The sequence below is a fragment of the Callithrix jacchus genome, chromosome 15 (assembly GCF_049354715.1).
Source record: "Callithrix jacchus isolate 240 chromosome 15, calJac240_pri, whole genome shotgun sequence".
Classification (NCBI taxonomy): domain Eukaryota; kingdom Metazoa; phylum Chordata; class Mammalia; order Primates; family Cebidae; genus Callithrix; species Callithrix jacchus.
In genome coordinates this window covers 104,319,580-104,343,312 of record NC_133516.1, presented here as the reverse complement: position 1 = coordinate 104,343,312, position 23,733 = coordinate 104,319,580, and the positions used below count along the sequence as shown (strand labels likewise).

At 41.1% G+C, this 23,733-nt stretch overlaps 1 protein-coding gene across 1 annotated transcript; it reads right to left on the bottom strand.

Moving 5' to 3' along the window:
- Positions 1 to 209: 209 nt before the first annotated feature.
- CD200R1L (CD200 receptor 1 like) lies at positions 210 to 23,451 on the bottom strand. Its single transcript, XM_078352418.1, is given in 6 exon segments — positions 210 to 379; positions 382 to 438; positions 6,445 to 6,693; positions 6,816 to 7,171; positions 21,655 to 21,759; positions 23,384 to 23,451. Coding segments are annotated over 6 exon segments (903 nt in total). The 3' UTR covers positions 210 to 311.
- Positions 23,452 to 23,733: the final 282 nt, after the last annotated feature.

The window sequence follows — 23,733 nt, the reverse complement described above, 5'->3', positions numbered from 1 at the left end:
GCCCCTCACAGAGAAATTTGAAACGAACATTGGAGAAGCCCCAGAAACTTTATTTCCCCCACCACGTTCTCAAGCTGTGGGCTAGGCCTCTTCTCTTCTAGATCGAAGCCACAGTGAGGCAGAAGTCCTTGCCCCAGTTTTGCAGGCACATCTGCCGGGGCTCTCCATTTTCCTGATGCCTTCACAATGAAGAAGGGGCCGGAGGGAGAATACAACATGCCAAGAGTGTCAAGCTTTTCCCAGTACGCTGTAAACTCAAAATGTTACAATGATTTGTTTCCTACCGTGTCTTGCTTTTCAGGCTTCAGTTCCTACCTGGCATCATTTATCCTCTGGAAGAAAACAAGCCCTGTGATGACCAGAATCACCACAAAAAGAGTTTCATGTAAAGAATGATCAGTACGGAGGACAACGCTGGAGATCCTGGGGTTCTGAGACCTTTAAACACAGACGGGGGTAAGAAACCATTTCAAGGATTCTTTTAATTACAAATTAAAGTCAATCATTTTAAAGAACATTTTAAAATATTCTTACGAGTTCACAGACTGTCATAATCATAAAAACCTCTAAATTACAACTTGAATGTTACTAATATATCATTCTTTCATGGCAGAATTTAGGAAGCGTGCTTGTGTTTCGTACACGGTAAGTTTCTGACAAATGTTTTCTGAACAAATAAATGCACAGTACACATTGCTGATACTTTCCAATTTTATAAGAAAAACAATATGTTTTCCCCAGTATATTTCAACTTCCCATGCAAATATTAGCCTTTGAAAGAACATTACTTTTAATATTTGGGGTACGATCTGATGACACTTTCCACACAGTGAAGTGATTTTCTTACTAAGTTGATGTAACCTCTTTAGCAAGGTGTTTTATGTCTTCCTACTTTCATTGTATTTATCTGTGAAATGGCCCTAAGAATTACTGAAAAGATAAATCAAAGTAGGAACATCATTCTTTTTGGGGGGATGGGGATGGAGTCTCGGAGTGTCTCTCAGCTCTAGTGCAGCGGCGTGATCTCGGCTCACTGCAACCTCCCCCTCCTGGGTTCAAGCAATTCTCCTGCCTCAGCCTCCTTAGCAGCTGGGATCACAGGCACACACCACCCAGCCCAACTAATTTTTGTATTTCTAGCAGAGACGGGGTTTCATCATGTGGCCAGGCTGGTCTCAAACTCCTGACCTCAGGTGATACGCCTGCCTGGGCCTCCCAAAGTGTTGGGATTACAGGTGTGAGCCACCATGCCCGGCCAGGAACATCATTCTGAAGTCTTTTATCCTATGAAATTGGCCAGCTAGGCTGGGCATGGTGGCTCACACCTGTAATCCCAGTGCTTTGGGAGGCCAAGGTGGGTGGATCACCTAAGGTCTGGAGTTCAAGACCAGCCAAACCAATATGGTGAACCCTGTCTCTACTGAAATACAAAAATTAGCCAGGCGTGGTGGCACACACCTGTGTTCGCAGTTACTCAGGAGGCTGAAGTGGGAGAATCACTTGAACCCAGGAGGCAGCAGAGGTTGCAGTCAGCCGAGATCGTGCGACTACACTCCAGCCCGGGTGACAGTGCAAGACTCCGTCTCAAAAAAAAAGAAAGAAGGAAGGAAGGAAGGAAGGAAGGAAGGAAGGAAGGAAGGAAGGAGGGAGGGAGGGAGGGAGGGAGGGAGGGAGGGAGGGAGGGAGGGAGGGAGGGAGGGAGGGAGGAAGGAAGGAAGGAAGGAGGGAAATTATCCACCTAAAGAGTGTGTGAACTCTAAATACAAGTCTGACTCCTGGCTCCAAGAGGTCGTTCTATCCTGTTAAATACCCTGCTCAAAGACTACACTAGAAAAATGTCAGATAACCCGAGGCATGAAAACAATATGGTTACAGTCCTCAAAATATCTCACAAACCAACTGGAGAAGTCAAATCCATACAAATGAAAAGATAACTCATATGAAAGAAAAACAAAAGCTCAAGACCCCAATTCAGTATGCCAAATGGGAAAAATTAAGCTGAAAGCTGAGTCAGGCAGGCAACTGCCTTTCCTTGTATTCCTTAGCAGATAGCTACAGATAAAACGTAAATTTCTTCACAAGTAGTTCCTCTGTGTTCACCTTATCATAATTGACTCTCCCTCTACCTGCTCCGTTTCTCTTACATCTGAGTTACCACACCCGTCCTCTTTCCCCTCCAGTGCACTTTTACCCTTTAAATATTGAAGCCCTCAAAGTCATCTTTGGAGAAAGACACAGATCACTGACTGTGTCTCTGATTCTGGTTTTTTCTTTTGTTCAATCTGTGCAAATTGTTCTAAACCTTGGCAAAATAAACTTCCAGATTAATTGAGACCTGTCTCAGATATGTTTTAGTTTAAATGTACAAGAGAGAAAACGGTGCTGGATGAACATTATTGATTATAAATCATCTAAGGAATAACAGCATTTAATCAACTCTCACAGGGAGGTTAGGGAGAGGCAGGACTTGAACTGAGCCTTGCTGGTCTGCAGAACTGAAAAGATTAAAAGAAGGACTTTTCAAGACAAAGAAAGAATTTGAGAAAAGTTTAAAAGACGAGTTCACCTAAGTAATATTTAGAGCATAGAATGGAATATATAGAGATGAATCTGCAGTGATTTGAACCTAGGTCTGCAGTTGTTTGTATTATGTCAGGTACTGTGCCAGACTTAAGGAATACAAAACTAAAAGAAGTGGTTCTAACTCTCAAGGACCTTACACTGTGCTGAGCGTCACAGAAGCAAGTGGTTGTAATATAATAAGAAACATAGATTTGGTCTTTGTCCCCCAGTTCCTGGCACAGTTCCAAGGATTTTTCATAAACTCCTTGGAAATTCCACAGTGATCCATCTCTTGTATGCTAATGAGATAAGCGGTGTCTGGGCCTTCAGAATGGGGCTGGTAATTAGAAAGACCGAGGTATGGTTAGAGCGTTGAAACTCACCCCCTACCACCACCCTCCCCTTCTACTGACCTCCTGGGAGGGGAGAGGGGCTAGAGATTGAGCTCATAACCAATGCCCAATAATTTAATCAATCATTCCTGTGTAATAGAGCGTATACAACAACCCTACATGACAGAGTCTGCAGAGCTATCTGCATTGGGAGATTTTCCCAGCTGTGAACACACTGAGGGACTGGGAGGTCGGCACTCCCAGAGACATCATGGAAGCTCTTTCCTCCATACCTTGCCCTCTGCATCTCTTCCTTTTGTCCCTGAGTCGGATACTTTGTAATAAATCAGTCGTAGTAAATAAAGTGCATTCCCAAGTGTGAAAATAAGTAATTTAAAATTCCAAGCTGTTGGAATTTTAAAATATTTTGAGGCTTAGCGGAATATAACTATGAGACTTGAGTTACATAAACAAGCGGCTATGACCTAGAAAGCTGTAACTTCTGTTTCGCTGATTGTACATTAGCCTTTTTCCTTACCTCCCCATCCCTTTGGAGTCTGTGTTACCCGAATGGCTATTCTCAGACTCTTGCTTAAATAAACTCTTTTAAACTGGATTCTGATCCTTTTGATTATATCAGGTTGACATGAGTTCTGTGAGCCATTTTAGCAAATTATTAAACCTGACAAGGGAATGATGGGTAGAAGTTCAGGTGGCAACCTGGGACTCATGACAGGTGTCTGAAGTGAGACTAAGCCCTTAACCTGTGCAGTCTGTGCTAACTCCAGGTCGTTAGTGTCTGGATTGAATTGTAGGACACCTAGTTGGTATCTGGAGAGTTGGAGAATTAGTTGGTGTAGGGAAAAAAACACCCGCATTTGGTGTCAGAAGCATCGTGAATGAAAACAGTGCCGAGCAGTCCATTACAGGTCCGTGGAGGTACTTTGACAGAGGAATGCATGAAGCATTCTGTGAGCACAGAGGAGGAATAGCTAACCAAACTTCAAGGCAAGAGAAAATCATCCCAGAGGATCAATGTCAAACTGAGTTCAACAGGAATTGATCACATGCAATGGGAGAAGAGGGTACAGGGAAAGAAGTGTCTTATGGAGAGGTAGAAATTGCCTGTAAAAGGGAACAGAGGAATACAAGCACTTAACACTTTTGAAGAGCCTAAAGAGGCCCACATGCATGGGGTACAGGATAGAGAACAGTGAGATACGAGGCTAAAGAGAGCAGCCAGAGATTGTTAAAGCGTTTCACTCGATATGAAGCAAAGAGATTATGTAAGTAGGAGAATGGCATTTTAGAAAGGTCCCTCCAGAAACGGTAGACAGGGTAAATTGGAGGAAGGTCACCTGGGGCCAGGAAGATTTGTTACAAGGGCATTACAATAATCCTGATGTGAGATACTATCTGACCAACTGAGACAGTAGGAAGAAAGAAAAAGACCCAGACGTAAGAAAAAAATTAAGATTAAATCAACAAAACATCTTAACTGGCATTGAGTATGGGGATAAGAAAGAGAAATATTGTAGCATATTCTAACATTTCTAGCTTGAGTCATTTATCAAGATACACAGATCTAGGGCTCACAAAGGGGTAATGGGGAATGGTTTCGGAAATATGTAAGTAGACGTGCCCTCGATGCATCCAGGTGAAGCTGTCCAGCTGGAATCTGGTTTTGGTCACTGTGTAGCCAAGGAGAGAAATCCAAGCAAAACTATAGACTTGAGAGTCAGGAATTGGACAGTGGTTGAAACCATGGACATGGATGAGATTACACAAAGAACGAAGGTACAATAAAGAGATGGACGAAGATGGAACACATAGAAATGCGTCCATTCATGGGGTGAATACATGAAATGAATCTATTTAAGAAAACACAAAAGTTGACAAAGTTAAGAAAAGAACCAAGTGAGAACAGGAGAAAAACACATCAGAAGGGAGAAGAAACCATAGCAAATACTATTAAAAAGCAAATAAATAAAAAATTTAAAACTATATTATATAAAATTACATTATTAGATATTTTAAATTAATTAGTAATTATAATAATATTACAAAGAAGCTAATTAAGCGAACAAAGAATGAAACATTTATATTTTATTTGGCATCTGAGAGATGCTTTTTTTTCAGAGCATTTTCTCTGCAGGGAGATACAAGTGAGTTAAGGGACAAATGTGAGGTGACATAGAAGAGACAATAAGGGTAGACTCCTCTTTTAAAAAAAAATCTTGGCTATGAGTAGAAGCCAGGAGTTAAATGTTTGAGGAAGTCATAATACCAAGTTTTTAGATATGAAAGAAAAACAGGCATGTTTTATGAGCAACTTTAGGAAAAAATGATGTAAGGAACAAAAAAACTAAGCAAAAGAGACGTGAACGAAGCAAAGCTCCAGGGAGCAAAGGGGGACGAAGGGTTAGAACATAGGTTGGGTGTTGGCACTGTAGAAGGGAAGATCAGATAATACCAAAGATAAACGCACCGACCATAGATAAGATGTCTGAAGTAAGAATTTAGACTTGATGGGAGATGGATCATGGAAAACACAGCTAAAGACTACATGGTTTCCTTTTGGGGTGATAAATATGTTCTAAAATTGATTGTAGCAATGGTCGCACAAGCATGGAAGTGCATGCTTTAAATGGGTGAATTGTGTGGTATATAAATTAGATGTCAATAAAGCTGATGTAGAAAAGAAAATAAACATGAATATGAGGAAAAATTAATATGATTATGTTTAATATTAGTTATAATAATTATTACAATAGGTAATTTTTATCAATAGGATACATATAATAGCCAACATTTATTAATATAAGGAAGGCTAGTGGCCAACACTTGCCAAGTATCAATTATGTAGTCGGTATATATTAATACAATTAAATAGATAACATGTTTTTTATATATGTACTTTAATTAAACCAGTAATCCTATTAGGTGGGTCTCATTATCTTCATTTAACAGGTAAAGAATCATGAGACAGAGCTTTAATTACGGCTCAAGTTCATATAGCTGGTGAACAAAAAGCCATGTTACGTGAAAGGCTTTGCTCCTAATCACAAGATTCTCCTGTCCAAAACAATATAAAGATGTAGACCTTATCTTTTCATCTTTGCACCACCAACTTCCAACTGATAAATAGCATTCAATAAGTATTCAGTGAATTAATTAATAGATTGCTTTTAGAGGATGAGACGGGGGAAGAAATACTTGTGTCTTATTCAGAGTGACGAAGTGATAACTACCACAAGAAATAAAATCAGGAAGGAAATAACCGTCATTCTGGGCTATCTACTAAGCAAAGATTGTTAAAACTATATAAAACTCTGGATATTTCATATCACAAAATTAGCAAAATATATTTTTATGACTGTTCCACTAAAGGATAGATTCCAGCAGTGCAATGCATTTATTTCTCGGTTTTAGAGGATATTTTCAAACTAGGAGCTCAAATTTTCTTACCTGGTGTTTGATTATTCATTATTTTCTGTGGAAGAAGAAGTTGAGCATAAGGTTTACTCTTCTACAAGAAACAGACGCTTACCTGAATTCAACTTTATGTCCAGACTCTTGTTGCCAGTCAAATGGGAGACATGGCAGGTCACGGTAGACACATTGTGGCCCTCCCAGTGGCATGTACTCTTAACAGTCACTGTGCCATTGCCCCCGTATTCTTGCTCAGTGACACAATCCCCCTCTGGGATCCAGGAGATCTGTGCAGCTGGCTTCCCTGCAGCTGCCTTGCATACTGCAGTTCCATTCCTGCTTTGAAACAGGGTCACTTCAGGAGTAACTGCAGAGATGAAAAAGAAGAAAATGCTTCGGTTTTCACATAAAGCATATGGAACTCAGAGAGACACTTGCTTCAGTCACAGATCTGGTGATGTGAAATACCACAATATATGATGCCCTTACCTAACACTTGGAGGTGATATCCACGATGGAAATTGCCATCAGGTGCTCCCATTATGCATCTGTAATACCCGTCATGAGTGATGGCCACTGGACGAATCTGAAGGGCGGGATTCTGATCAGGTCCAGAGACCCAGGTTATTCTCTCATCAGTACAGTTGGTTTCCTTGGTCTCATTTGTTTCTTTCTTGTAGGCTTTTTTACAGAAAGGCTGGCCTCTCAGGATTATTTCCCATGTTATTATGATCAAGTATTTTAGTGTGATAGGAGGACAACAAAGCACAGCATTTTTACCCATCAGTATAGGCCGTGAAGTATTTGCTGGATGCGTACAAGGAAGGAGAATGGTAAAAGAAAATCTTGATGAAGAACTTCAGGTGTTATGTTTATTCACAGTAGTATATCACATGAAGTTGTATTAGAACATAAATCTGCTGATCTTATCCCCAAAATATCAGGCTTACATAAGAAAATAACATTCACAAAATATAAATAATGTATTGAATCCAATCTAGAAATTAACACATTTTCTCCAGTTTTATGTATTATTAGAAAAACAACATACATAATATTGTATTCTGAAATACAATAAAGTGTTCTGAAATCAATTCAGGAGTTTAATATCTAGAAACAGAGAAGAAGACAGAATTGTAAATTAAACAACGAAGGCAGTGTTCTACATCTAATCTGTAGGTGGTGGAGAGTACTTTATTTATCATACAATTCATGTGCCTTGGAAGAGAAAGTGGAAAAACTGCTGATGTGATTGTCTCCTCCTCTGTTTTGGTGGGTACAAGAACATCAGTTACATCAAAGTTAAGTGCCTGTCTCTAAGGTTGTTATTTCAGACATGCATAAATGTGGAAAGTTTATGGCTCTTTCCACATTTACCATAAAGGTAACTAATATGGCATCCAAGTTTAGCTAGCTGGACATTTTTTAAGTTTATTTTTTATTTAGTGAGAGCCATAGATCTTCAAAAAAAAATCTAATTTTACCAGCTGAGCCATCACATGTAAATAAAATAAAATGCCTAGGAGCTCAAATTTTCTTACCTAGAGATGTTTAGAAACACATGTTTCTAATTTAAAAAGTAGTGTGGCATGTACTTCTTAAAACGCTTTATTTTTCTTTGGACATTTATCAGGTAAAAGTTTTATTGTAAATTCGTGACATTGTCAAACATAGCCTTTCGATATTTTCCTTCCTTCCTACTTAGTCACACATACAATCCCAGAGAGTTCAGTGGTAAATTTCTCTGACAGATTTTATTTCTGTATATTCATTGCAATCATCAGAAGTAAATGTGTAAGTCGACCCTTTTCTGTCCATCTTTTAAAAAAGTAAAAAGTAAGCCATACATCCTCCACATCCTACAAGCATTTTCCAACATAGATTCTCATGCATTTCATACGCTGACACAATGTTTCCACAACTGATCAGGGTTTACTGAAACGTAATTATTCTTTAGGTGGTAGAGAGTACTTTATTTATCATACAATTCAAGTGTCTGTCACTACTCACCTGTAAGTAACAAAGGTGAGTGTCAGAGATGCCGTCACTATAACAGAAGCAGAATCAGTTGCAGAGGGGCAAACCCTTATGCGGATGATGCTTGTTTTTGCTGAACCCTACGCTTAACATCGCTCCTCTACTGTTTTGGTGTTGCCCATCTCTTATGCAGTGCTTTAACCCTTGTATTTCACAGTCAAATAATGATCACATATCTAGATGCAGTAAGAGGAAGGACTTTAATGCAGACCTCAAAGGTCGTTAAATCCGCGCTCCTTCCACCACGCCACCTTAGCAAAGGTTCAGAGGCAAGCAAGAAGATGGCTTGTCTGGAAAACTACAGACTGGGACATTCAGGGACTCATACCACAGCACTCAGATCAACATGTTCTGCAGGTAGTCACAAGGGTGGCCTCCAGCCAGGCCGTTAGCCAATGATTCTAGCAAAGTTCAACTTCCATGTCTCGGTCTTGGCCACTCCTAAGGAAGCATATTACCTTCTCAGAAACCTGTTGAATTGTTCTTTGTCATCTGCTTTTCATCCATACATGAACTACTTGAAACTAGAAAATAGTTACAGAAGAATAAATGAAATGAATTTTATATATTCAGAATGGAAGCAAGTATTTCCCCAGAAAGTCTTACTCAACATGAAGACAATTAGTTAACCATAACTAAAATTATATAAAAATCATTGTAAAACAGAAATTAGAAGTCATGCCATCATTAGAGGAAAAAACATGTTAACATCTTTAACATTATGCGTATAATCAATTAATAATGATTTCTCATTCATGAGACACTTGTTCAGTGAACCAGTTTGTATGGGGTAACCATGCCTCCCCCATTCCTCCTTTCCCAGTCAAGATTGGTCCACATGGGCATCTCACATGAGCTAGTGCAATTATACTTCTTTCTCCAAATGCTGGAGAGAGCATCTTTAAATGAAATTACTCTGCACATTTTTTTCCCTTCTTAACCTAACTCCTCTAAAAGAGTGAAGAAATTAAACACAGAACTGGAGTATTACTAACCAGGAAGTAGCTCTATAGACACTCTTGTTGCTAGTCACGTGTGGCTATCACAGGTCATGATAGGCACACTGTGGCCCTCTCAGTGGCATGTACTCCCAGCAGTTACTGTGCCATTGCCTCAATATTCTTTCTCAGTGACATAATCTCCCTGTGGAGTCCGGGAGATCTATGCAGCTGGCTTCGCTGCAACTGCCTTGCACACCACAGTTCTTTTATGCTTAGAAACACTGTCACTTCAAGGAGAATTGCAGAAAGGTAAGGAAAAAGTGCTTCAGTCTTAAAGAATATGAAACTTAGAGAGACATTTGTTCCCTACCTAACACTAGGTCCTTCAGGTCCCCCGATGGCCTAGGGGAATGACTGCTGTAGTAATTCTCAAAGCGTGGTTTTCAGATGGCTAGGGATAACCAAGACCCTTTCAATGGACATTATCGTGGGTAATATCTATGATGGAAATTCCCATCAGGTGTTACCATTATCCACCTGTAATACCCATAAGGAGTGAGGACAACTGGATCAATCTGAAGGGCAAGATTCTAGTCAGGACTGGAGGCCCACGTTATATACTCTTGTCATTGTAGTTTTTTTCCATTGTCTCATTTCTATCTCTCCTGTAGGCTTTGATGCAGGAAGATTTGTCTCTGATGAGTATTTCCCATGCCGTTACCATCACATTTGTCAACAGGATGGGATGGCAACAGAGCACAACTTTTGTATCCATTAGTATAGACAGTGAACTGCTAACTGGACACAATAAGGAAAAAAAATGATAAAAAATGTCTGCATGTTGGGCCGGGCGCGGTGGCTCAAGCCTGTAATCCCAGCACTTTGGGAGGCCGAGGCGGGTGGATCACGAGGTTAAGAGATCGAGACCATCCTGGTCACCATGGTGAAACCCCGTCTCTATTAAAAATACAAAAAATTAGCTGGGCATGGTGGTGCGTGCCTGTAATCCCAGCTACGGAGGAGGCTGAGTCAGGAGAATTGCCTGAACCTAGAAGGCGGAGGTTGCGGTGAGCCGAGATCAGGCCATTGCACTCCAGCCTGGGTAACAAGAGAGAAACTCTGTCTCAAAAAAAAAAAAAAATGTCTGCAGTCAATTTCTTCCACTGGGTCTCATTTAAGGTCCCATAAAACCCTTCTTTCTCTTAATGGGTATTTTACCCACCCTGGATGTTAAAGGTTGGTTGGAAATAGTTCCACTTGCTACTCAAACATTTGATACAAATGCATTTCCTCAAAATAGCCATCATGCTTTGGTATGCAACAAAAAGGCATTAAATGTATTTCCAGTTTCATCATGTAGAATATTTTTAAAAGATGCCAGATGTAAGGCTTGAGATTTAATATATTAATAATTTTTACTGAAGCATCAAGGACATTTTTAGGGAATGTGTATGTATGTGCATGAACGAGTGAAGAATACGACTATTGGTACAAGTTGGTGCCTGTTATGGGTTGAATTTTATATCTAAAAATGTATGTGTTGAAGTCCTAACCCTCAGAGATGTGACCTTATTTGAAAATAAAACCATTACAAATATAATTAGCTAACGTAAAGTCATACTGGAGTTGAGTGAGCCCCTGATGCAATACAATTGGTGTTTTTATAAAACAAGAGCAAATGGGACACAGATATGGACACAGGAAAAGCTCCATGTAAGGACTGGGGGATATGCTGCCTCAGCCAGGAAATGCCAGGAAAAGCTCCATGTAAGGACTGGGGGATATGCTGCCTCGACCAGGAAATGCCAGGAAAAGCTCCATGTAAGGACTGGGGGATATGCTGCCTCAACCAGGAAATGCCAGGAAAAGCTCCATGTAAGGACTGGGGGATATGCCGCCTCGGCCAGGAAATGCCAGGAAAAGCTCCATGTAAGGACTGGGGGATATGCCGCCTCAGCCAGGAAATGCCAGGAAAAGCTCCATGTAAGGACTGGGGGATATGCCGCCTCAGCCAGGAAATGCCAGGAAAAGCTCCATGTCAGGACTGGGGGTATGCTGCCTCAGCCAGGAAATGCCAGGAAAAGCTCCATGTAAGGACTGGGGGATATGCTGCCTCGATCAGGAAATGCCAGGAAAAGCTCCATGTTAGGACTGGGGGTATGCTGCCTCAGCCAGGAAATGCCAGGAAAAGCTCCATGTCAGGACTGGGGGATATGCTGCCTCGATCAGGAAATGCCAGGAAAAGCTCCATGTCAGGACTGGGGGATATGCCGCCTCAGCCAGGAAATGCCAGGAAAAGCTCCATGTAAGGACTGGGGGATATGCTGCCTCGATCAGGAAATGCCAGGAAAAGCTCCATGTAAGGACTGGGGGATATGCTGCCTCAGCCAGGAAATGCCAGGAAAAGCTCCATGTAAGGACTGGGGGTATGCTGCCTCAGCCAGGAAATGCCAGGAAAAGCTCCATGTCAGGACTGGGGGTATGCTGCCTCAGCCAGGAAATGCCAGGAAAAGCTCCATGTAAGGACTGGGGGTATGCTGCCTCAGCCAGGAAATGCCAGGAAAAGCTCCATGTAAGGACTGGGGGTGTGCTGCCTCGATCAGGAAATGCCAGGAAAAGCTCCATGTAAGGACTGGGGGATATGCTGCCTCGATCAGGAAATGCCAGGAAAAGCTCCATGTCAGGACTGGGGGTATGCTGCCTCAGCCAGGAAATGCCAGGAAAAGCTCCATGTAAGGACTGGGGGATATGCTGCCTCGATCAGGAAATGCCAGGAAAAGCTCCATGTCAGGACTAGGGGTATGCTGCCTCAGCCAGGAAATGCCAGGAAAAGCTCCATGTAAGGACTGGGGGTGTGCTGCCTCAGCCAGGAAATGCCAGAAGCTAGGAGAAGGGCTTGAAACAGACCCTTTCGTAGTGCCTTCAGAGGGAGAATGGCCCTGCCAACACCCGGATCTCGGAGTTTTCATTTCTAGAACTGTAACACGATAAGGCTCCGTCGCCTCCATCTCCCAGTTAATGGTTCTTTGTTAAAACAGCCCTAGCAAACAAATACAGCTAGTGCTCAGCACTTCATTCATGCTAAGGCACCAGTAACTTTAAACAAGGGTTCAATTGTACTATCCGGGAAAATGTCGGTAGAAAGGCAAATAACATCACTGTATTATCATTATTATTACTATTGTAACTCATTTTTACTGAGGGGACCCACTGAAAGGGTCTTGGTTGTCCCCAGCAATCTGGAAGTTATTCCCCTACTCCTTCACCAAAGGACCTATAATCATGTGTTTGGGTAACCATAACTGGGGAAAAAGGAATACAAAGATCTTTTGAGGGTCGTTTGAATACTAATCTGAACTTATCCTGATACCCAAGGACACAAAGAACACTGAGGGCCTCCTGTTAGAGCAGGAACATATTGGAATCAGGTAATAAAAGAAATCCTGGGTCTGGTTCATGTCACAGTAGACTTTCAAAGTCCACAGACTGATCCAGTGGTGATTTTTCAGCTGCTGGATTGGAACAAGCATACTTAGCAGCTTGCAGATCCTCTTGTTCCTTCATCTGTCCTCTTATAATAGGACAGTCCAAGAGGAATCCCCCAAACCACCCACCTTGGCCAAGATGGTAAATAAATATTAATATTGAAGACCTGAGGATGAGTCTCCTCTCAGAGACTTAAAGTATACGGAAATAGTGGTCCCCACCCTCTCTCCTATATGGAAATAGTGGTCCCCACCCTCTCTCCCATATGGAAATAGTGGTCCCCACCCTCTCTCCCATATGGAAATAGTGGTCCCCACCTTCTCTCCCATACGGAAATAGTGGTCCCCACCCTCTCTCCCATACGGAAATAGTGGTCCCCACCCTCTCTCCCATACGGAAATAGTGGTCCCCACCTTCTCTCCCATACGGAAATAGTGGTCCCCACCCTCTCTCCCATATGGAAATAGTGGTCCCCACCCTCTCTCCCATACTGAAATAGTGGTCCCACCCTCTCTCCCATACGGAAATAGCGGTCCCCACCTTCTCTCCTATACAGAAATAGTGGTCCCCACCCTATCTATCTCCTATATGAAACTAGTGGTCCCCACCCTCTCTCCTATATGGAAATAGTGGTCCCCACCCTCTCTCCTATATGGAAATAGTGGTCCCCACCTTCTCTCCCATACGGAAATAGTGGTCCCCACCCTCTCTCCCATACTGAAATAGTGGTCCCCACCCTCTCTCCCATATGGAAATAGTGGTCCCCACCCTCTCTCCTATACAGAAATAGTGGTCCCCACCCTATCTCCTAATTTACCTGTTCGATCCCTGCCAAACCCTGGATGGTGAACTGCACTAGGCCAGTGCAGAATTACCGCTGTGTTAACCCCAACTGAAGCTACTCTGCCAGATAAGCTACCTTTGCTAGCAATACTCCGGTTGTAGTATGCGGTTATTGATCTGGTAAATGCCTTAGTTTCACTATTCATCAGGAAGGAACATCAAAAGTTTGTTTGTTCCACAGGAGAGTAACCCGTATACAAGCATGGTCTTGCCTTAATTTCTACGTCCATGTGCCCTGTAATCTAAAAAGATCTAGGCTGTCTAGGCATTCTACAGAAACCATCACACTGGTCTACTATATTGATGACGTATCAGTTAGATCTTCTGAGCAAAACGTGAGTGGTATTATGAACGCCTTAGTCAAGCACATGCATTCCGGAGGTGAGAAATAAATTCTAAGAAGATTCAGGGCCTGAGAAATCAGTAAAGGTTTTAGTAGCCCGGTGGTCTGAATCCCACCATATATCTCCTCCCAAGAAAAGGACAAAGTATTTAACCTTACTTCCTGCCGCTGAGTAGAACACCACTTGGTTTTGGAGGCAGCCTGCTGCATATGTGAGATTACTGCTCTGCCCCTCTAATAGAATGCTAGTCCGAGTGTGTTCCAGACCAAGATAACAGGTCCATGCTACAGCACACCAACCCCGACAATAAGTTCATAAAATCAGACAGATCTGTGATACGAGAAGATTCTGTGATAAAGATGCAATGTGGAGCCTCAGACAAGTCCAGTAGGACAGTCACAGTGCAGGCCCTAGGCCTTCAGATGACTAGTTATCTGTCATCTGAAGCAGATAACTAGTTACCTTTTAAAAAACAGCTCATGGCATGCTAGGGGACCCTGGTGAAGACTGAGCATCTAATTATAGGATATGAAATAATCAGGCTCCTAAAACAACCCATTATAAGCTAGATACTATTAGACTCACCAAACCATAAATAAAGTGGGCCCAGCAGCAATCCACTGTAAAACAGAAGCGGTACATTGGGGATCAGGCTTCGGCTTCAAGAGAACACCAGTCATTGGAGAGAACAAATGGTTCAGGCCCCCACCTCATACACCACTGTTACACTGTCATCTCTCTCTCAGCTCACATCTAAGCCCTCACTGTAAGTTCTCTAGGACCAAACCCAAAGCTTAGCTTATGGATGAGTTGCCTCAGTCTGTGATATAAGCCAAAAACGGACTGCTGCGGCACTGTAGCCCCACTCTGGTCTGGCCCTGAAAGACAATGATGGTAAAAAATACTCAAGGAAGAAATGATTCTGTAATAAAATAGATAAACTCATGAGCAGTGGCAAATGGTTCGGCATGTTTGGTCAGAGACCTGGAAGAGCCACGGTTGGAAAGTAGAGGCTAAGAAGGTGTGGGGTGGAGGCATGTGGGTGCATTCAGAAACTGCCTGCTTGTGGAGCACTGGCACAGCCTCTAGCAGGCACAGCTGAGGTTTGGGAACAATGTCTTACGAAGATGGGATACCACCCTTTAGGATGATGCTGTGTCCCCAGTTCATAGTTTAAACTGGACCTCAGAGACAAGGAGAAGAAGTAGGGGTAGTCTCTCTCACCGTCATTCTTCCGTAATGATATGTGGAGTCTTTGCCTCTGCATTACAAGTGAAATTAGCTTAGAAATCTTTTTGTGCACTAACTTTGTCAAGATCTGATATCTGAGTTATACTTGCAAAATTTAGAAAACATTTCTCCTTTCTCTATTCTATGGAAAACTAAATGTCATAAATGTTATCTGTTCCTTAAAGGCTTAAAATAATGCAAACTATTTCTCTTACATAGAGGCCACACACTTTTTGGCGGTAATTCTCAATTTCTTCTGTGGTTCTGTATCTGTTCACGCAGTTCCTCTTTTGACTTGATTACTACCCTTTCTACTTCCTTCCACTATTTGACTGCAACTTGACTTTTCAGGCTCCACTCTCACTGCAATCCAGCATGCACACTAAACTCCTCCCACCCCAGACTACTTCTAGTGACTGAACATTTTACGTGCCTTTCTACCCTGTATCTTAGTGCACAATGATCCCCTGGCCTCTTTTTTCCAATAATTTATGCTTTCTGAAACCCTTCCAGAACCTGTGCAAAAGCCACTCTCCGTAATACACTGATTTTATATTATAGTGCTCATCTCATTCTACCTTGTAATATAATTCTGTGTCCTTGTCTAGTTCCAAGACCAGAATATATAGACTACTTGAAGGTGCTGTAAGTTTCCTTCTTTTAACTTCTAGTTTACCAAGCACATTTTTGTGTGCTACTAAGAAATATACATGTTTGTTTTTTGTTGTTTTTGAATTAAATTGAATAAGTAGGTCCTTGCTTGGTCTTCAGGCAATAGCATGCAGAGAGTTATCTATTACAATTGCACACAGGACCAATGATCATGTAGATGTTTCTGCTCATGATCCCACCCTCCCATCAAACTGGTTATTAAGTGAGCATTTTACCTTCATTAAGAAATATTCTCTGGCTCTGCATTTCCAGTTGTGTCATCAGACAGGAATTATTATCTGAAGCTAGGAAACATTTACAGAAGAAATATGGAGAAAATTAAGAAGTTTTATTTACTGAAACGGACTAGAATCCCCCGATTTTGCATAAGATGATCACAGAAAACATTTCAGTTCCTTAAATTAGTTAACAATCACACCAAAAATCACAGAAACCTCTACATAAAAGAAATCAGCAGTGAGACCATAAGCAGATAAATGCATATATGACAGGATTTTGACATTTCTTTTGCACAGTTAGGAATAAATGATTCATCCAATGTTACTATAACAGATCAGCCTTTACCAGTCTTTTGCCAGGCACACCCACTTCTAATCAGTGGAAGAGTTCAATGCAGGTCCCCGCAGTAAAGTTCCATTCCAGAACTATTTTAGAAATGCTAGACAACCTCCTCTACTTCAAGGAAAAACTTAGAAGTATTGGACAAACTAGAACAATTCTTGTTTCAAATACATGGCTGAACTTGCAAAAATACGCTAAGGGAAACTTCTCAAGGTAAAAATGACAAGGAAACAGGAAACCACAAGATCATTTTCTGGTCTCAATAACATAAAGCCTTTTAAAAATAATTTATTAAAAAATAATAAAAATTTTTAATTTTTTTTAAAAAGGCTTTAAAAATAATTTACTGAGATAAATTTAAATTTATTGTGATTTGTTTTATGGCTCATTTAATGGTCTGCCTTGATAAACATTCTGTGTGTACCTTAAAAAATGTGTATCCTCCTGTGAGAGCTAGTTTTATGTGTCAACTTGGTTAGTGTATAGTATTCAATTATTGAGTCAAGCAAATATTAATTTCAGCATTGCTGTAAAGGTATTTTGTAGGTGTGATTAATAACTACAATCAATTGATTTTAAGTAAAGGAGATTATTCTCAATCAAGTAGGTGGGCCTCACTCAATCCACTGAAAGGCCTTAAGAGAAAAAGTGAGGTTTTCCGGAGTAAGAAAAAAAATTCTTCCTCAAGACTGCAGCATTGGATGCATTACTTTCTGCCCAAGAGTTTCCGGAAAACCAGTCCACCCTATACATTTCAAACTTACCAGCTTCCACAATTGCAACAGTCAATTCCTTGAAATACACACACACACACACACACACACATACACACACACACACACATACACACACACACACATATACACTCACACATATACATACTTTCTACTCATTGTGTTTCGAACCCTGACTGGTACAGAATTGGTGCCATAAGTGGTCCTCAAAAACAGAATCATAAGGATGAATTTTCAGAATTAGTCCTGGGTTTCTGGAATTGGTCATCTAATCTAGTTAAATTTAAAAGCACTACTGACTGCATTTCTAGTGCTAGAGGGCACACTGAAAGTCCATGGCCATGAAGTAACAATGGAGATATGCAAAATGTCACCACTGGATGGGCCTAGTCAAATGCTTACAAGAGGCAAGGTCTGAGTTGTATTTGATACATTTTAGCATAACGAGATTGGCTGGTTTCTCCTACTTTGCTGGACAAATGGAGAAAGAAAAAGATGAGATCACACCTTCAAATTCTCAACTTAAACTATATGAGTGAACTGGAAATTTCTATGTCTGCCATGAAAGAACCCCCATCTTCTCAGCAAGGCTGAAGTTTCCAGAAACCAAAACTTATCCTGTAAATGGCCGAATGACAACACAAATTGAATTCCTAACCTGTCAGGGTATCTCTGCTGCAGTGAGGTTATTGACTGGAAAGGAATGGGACCCTGAAAATTGGAATGCGAATGTATAAGCAAAAGCCAAGGAAACTGAGCATGAAAATCTCTAACGTCTCCTAAGTCTTTGCCCATAGAAGCAGCCCCCCCACCCCTGTTTGGAGATATTAACCCCCTGCTTTGTTTGAAGAAACTATAATGACTTTTCTTCAACTAGTTGCCTTAAAAGACACTTTCTGTTCTCAGGATCTCCCCTCTCACTCTTCTTTGCTTTCAGACTTAGAACTAGACTCCAGTCCCAGCAGGGCCCAAAGAGTGAGGTACAGTGTGACCCACAAAGAGGTACACCAGACACCAGAAGATCTATATGATTCTTCCAATGTATACAGTTATAAATGTGGACAATACATTTAGAAATGAAGATTAAGGATGTGAGATAATGAAAAAGACAAAGCTGAATGAGGCCAAATCATTAACATGAACCCACTAAGCAGAGATTCTGGATTCAATGCTGTAACTCCTGGCATTGGAAAGGGCTCTGCGTGTGTTAGTCAGTTCTGGCACTGATACCAAGAAATATCCAAGGCTGGTTTATTTATAAAGAAAAAAGGTTTAATTGGCTCATGGTTCCACAGGCTGTACAGGATGCATGGTGGCATCTGCTTCTGGGAAGGCCTCAAGGGGCTTTTATTCATGGCAAAAGGCAAAGCCAGAACTGGCATGTTCACACAGCCAGGACTGGAGGAGGAGGGTGTGGGTGGGAGATGCTACACACTTCTAAACAGCCAGATCTCGTAACTCACTCACTCACTATCATGCAAACAGCACCAAGGTAATAGGGCTAACACATTCATAAGGAATACCACCTCCATGATCCAGACCCCACCTCCCACACTGGGAATTACAATTAGACATGAGATTTAGTGAGGACACAGACCCAAACCATCTCACTATTCATTTGTTTAGTGGGCCGAAACATGGACCAAATTGTGGTCTACACTAAATAAAAATAAAATATCAGAACTGCTTCAGTATATGGAAAAATGAGTGCCAGAGAAAAACAGTTCCAAAATCTGCATATAAACTCACCCCATTTCTTGCTAGAATTCTAGCTGGTAAAACTTTGAAATTGTTAATACATGAGTGTTAATACATGAACAATGTCATTTCTTTCTGGAAAACATGCTGACTGTGACTGTGACTGTGATTATTATATGAATGATATATTTGATATTATTATTTAAAAGTGATGGTTGTTGATTTGATTCTTAGGAGGTATTAGCATCACACAGTCCAAAGCTGTTTCATAACCACAGATCTGCTCCTTAATCCTCGTCAGGGATATGAAGTATATGTTAGTAATAGCAAGAGAAAAGAGGCAAAAATACATTGCTGGCTTAATATGGTTTGGCTCTATGTCCCCACCCAAATCTCATTTTGAATTATGGTCCTGAGCGGCACCTGGTTGGAGGTGACTGGATCATGGCTGGTTTCTAATGATTTAGCACCCTCCCCCTAGTGCTGTCCCATGATAGAGTTCTCACAAGATCTTCTTGTTTAAAAGTATGTAGCACCTCCCCACCTTCTGCTGGGCATTTGAAGATATGGTTGCTTCCCCTTTACCTTTCCACCATGATTGTAAGTTTTCTGAGGCCACCCCAGCCAAGCTTCCTGTACAGCCTCTGGAACAGTGAGCCAATTAAACCTCTTTTTTTAAATAAATTAACTATTCTTGGGTAGTTCTTTTAGCAATGTGAGAATGAACTAATACATGGTTACTTAATGCCCAGAGAATAGGCAAAGGTACAGCTCAAACCTGTGTGCAGCCTAGAAAATTTATCATGTGGGGCAGGTGCAGCAAAACACAACCATATGCATCCATCACCATGGTTTGCCATTTTGCTCTGAGTGACTCTAGCCCCTGCAGAGTGCCAGGCTGGCAGAAGGAAGGGCTGCCTTTCCCACAGGACTACTGTGTGTCTAATCTACCCTTGTCCACCAGCCCCATCCAAGGCCCATGCCTGGCCACTCCTGAAATAGGGTACACGCAGAACAGCCTCCATTTCCCCACCTGGGTGTTTTGCAGTGGCCTAGGAGCAGTATGGCCTCCCCAGCATACCTGGTGCTCAACCTGAGGGGTCAGAGGATAAAACCATGCACTCAATCCCAACATCCAGCATTCAAGTGCACCATCCAGAGGTATCAAGATGAGATCTGCCCCCTGAGTTCAAGCCAGGGAAGAGCCCCCAATCTCAGAACACTGAGAAGAGTGAGGAGTAGCTTTGTGCTTTGGCATGGTAGTTGGGTGTCCCTTTATCCATGAGATTGGTCAAACAGGGGTTTAGCCTATTGGTCAGCTGCAGCTTCTGCCCAAGGGATCTTCCTAGACAGGAAGAGAGAGTGAGCAACTTAGAAAACATATTTGAGGATACAGTCCTGAAAAATTTACCCAATCTCACTAAAGAGGTTGACATGCAAATTCGAGAAATTCAGAGAATTGCAAGATACTACACAAGATGACCATCTCCAAGATACATAGTCATTAGACTTTCCAAGGTCAATGTGAAAATCTTACAAGCAGCTGGAGAAAAGGGCCAGCTCACTTACAAGGGAACCCCATCAGACTCACAGCAGACATCTCAGCCGAAAGCATATAAGCCAGAAGTGATTGGGGTCTATTTTATTTTCAGTATCCTTAGAGGAAAGAAATTCCAGCTAAGAATTTCATACTCTCCAAACTGTGCTTTGTAAGCAAAGAGAAATACAATCTTTCCTAAGCCAGCAAACACTAAGAGAATTCATTGCCACTAGGCCAACCTGACCAGAGATCCTGAAGGGAGTTCTAAACATAGAAATGTAAGAACAATATCTGTTGCTACAAAGACACACTTAACTACGCAGCCCTATAAAGCAACTACGCAATCAAGACTACAAAGCAACCAGCTAACAACATCACAACAGGATCAGGACTTCACATATCAATATTAATCTGGAATGAAACAATCTAAATGCCCCACTTGAAAGGCACAGAGTGGCAAGTTGGATAAAAGCACAAGACCTAACCATCTGCTGCCTGTCAGAGACCTATCTCACATGTAACAACACAGACAGGCTGAAAGTAAAGGGGTGGAAAAAGTTCTGTCACACAAACAGAAAACAAAAAAGGGCAGGGTTACTATTCTCACGTCAGATAAAACAAAATTTAACAATAGTAAAGAAAAGGACAAAGGAGAGCATTACATAATGATAAAGGGTTCGAATCAACAAAAAGACTTAACTACCCTAAATATATACATGCCCGACATTGGAGCACTCAATAAAAAAAACCCACCTATTTCTGAACTTATGGAGAGACTTCGCCACTTAATAATAGCTGGAGACTTCAACATCCCACTGACATCATTAGATCATCAAGGCAGAAAACCAACCAAAAAATTCTTGTCTAAAATGTAATCTTTGATCAGTTGGATCTAACAGACAGCTACAGAATACTCCACCCAACAACCACAGAATATCTATTTTTCTCATCACATGGAACTTACTCTGAGGTCAACCATATACTCAACCATAGAGCGAGTATCAGTAAGTTTAAAATGTCAAAATCATGCCGACCATACTCTCAGACCACAGAGGAATAAAAATAGAAATCAATATCAGGAATGTCTCTGAAAACTATAAGATAACATGGAAATTAAACTACTTGATCTTCAATAACTTTTGGGTAGACAATAAAATTAAGGAAGAAATAAAAAAATGTTTAAAATTAATTAAAACAGCTCCTTGGTCTGTGTTTCAAGACCAGGCCCCCTCACGCACAGACCCCCGTCGCTGGGAGAGCGGTCGCACCGTGGGAGGGGCAGCCCAGCGCGCCCCCGTGGGGGTGGGCGCCGGGAGCGGGGAGAGCGCGGGAGACACATAAAAATCCCTGAGACGCAGCAAAAGCAGTGTTAAGAGGAAAGTTTAGGATGCTGAACACCTACTTCAAGAAGTTAGAAAGATCTCAAATGAACAATGTAACATCACACGTCAAAGAACTAGAAAAACAAGAACAAACTAAACCCAAAGCTAGCAGAAGAAAATAAATTACTAAAATCAGAGCAGAACTGAATGAAATTGAGATCCAAAAATCTATAAAAAGGATCAACAAAACCAAAAGGTGACTCCTTGAAAAGATAAACAAGATCAGTAGAGTACGAGCTGGATTAACAAAGAAAAAGAAGATTCAAATAAATACAGTCAGTATGACAGAGAAGACATTACAACTGATCTCACGGAAATAAATACAGTCAGTATGACAGAGGAGACATTACAGTTGATCTCACGGAAATAAATACAGTCAGTATGACAGAGGTGACATTACAACTGATCTCACGGAAATAAATGCAGTCAGTATGACTGACAGAGGTAACATTACAACTGATCTCACGGAAATAAAGTCAGTATGACAGAGGTGACATTACAGTTGATCTCACGGAAATAAATACAGTCAGTATGACAGAGGTGACATTACAGTTGATCTCACGGAAATAAATACAGTCAGTATGACAGTGGTGACATTACAACTGATCTCACGGAAATAAATACAGTCAGTATGACAGAGGTGACATTACAACTGATCTCACGGAAATAAATACAGTCAGTATGACAGAGGTGACATTACAGTTGATCTCACGGAAATAAATACAGTCAGTATGACAGAGGTGACATTACAGTTGATCTCACGGAAATAAATACAGTCAGTATGACAGAGGTGACATTACAGTTGATCTCACAGAAATAAATACAGTCAGTATGACAGAGGTGACATTACAACTGATCTCACGGAAATAAATACAGTCAGTATGACAGAGGTGACATTACAGTTGATCTCACGGAAATAAATACAGTCAGTATAACAGAGGTGACATTACAACTGATCTCACGGAAATAAATACAGTCAGTATGACTGACAGAGGTGACATTACAACTGATCTCACGGAAATAAAGTCAGTATGACAGAGGTGACATTACAGTTGATCTCACAGAAATAAATACAGTCAGTATGACAGAGGTGACATTACAGTTGATCTCACGGAAATAAATACAGTCAGTATGACAGAGGTGACATTACAACTGATCTCACAGAAATACAAAAGATCCTCAGAGACTATTATAAACAGCTCTGTGCACACAAACTAGAAAAATCTAGAAGAGATTGATGAATTCCTGAAAATACACAACTTCCCAAGACTGAATCAAGAGAAATTGAAACCCTAAGCAGACTAATAAGTTCTCAAATTGAATGAGTAATTTAAAAAATCTACCAACAAAAGAAGCCCAGGACCACTTTTCTGTCACAGAAGTTTAGTTTCACCTCAATACGGCTAGTCAGCTAGTCAGTACACCACTGGGATAACGTAACTCAGAAGGAGTTTTGCTGGATAATGTACACACTTATCACTGCTGCTAGGACAAGTCAAGAAACACCGTATAAGTAGATCAAGAGTAGCCTCATCATTGTTGAAAGAAAACTTTATTTTTAGCTGAAAATGTCACAATATCAGACTTACCAGATAGCGTGATAATGATGGATGGAGATCAGTAACGTTGAAGCGGACATCTTCCCCCACGTATGCATTTGGCGTAGTTTTCTACTTAAACATAAATCCACTTTAATCAGTCAACAGACTTAGTCAAACTTTTGTTTGACTACGAACAAATTTTGTTTGTTCTCTTTTCAACAAGATTGCAAAACATGTTTCTTTGTCATCTTGCTGATCTTTAACTTCTGCTTTTATTGCCTATGTTTTTGACTGATTATCCACTGACAGAAAGTGTCAGTGAGTTTTGCTGAGTAATAAACCAAAAAAACCACTGCTTACTACTTATTGCTTCTCCCACAGCACTGAAGTAACAATTA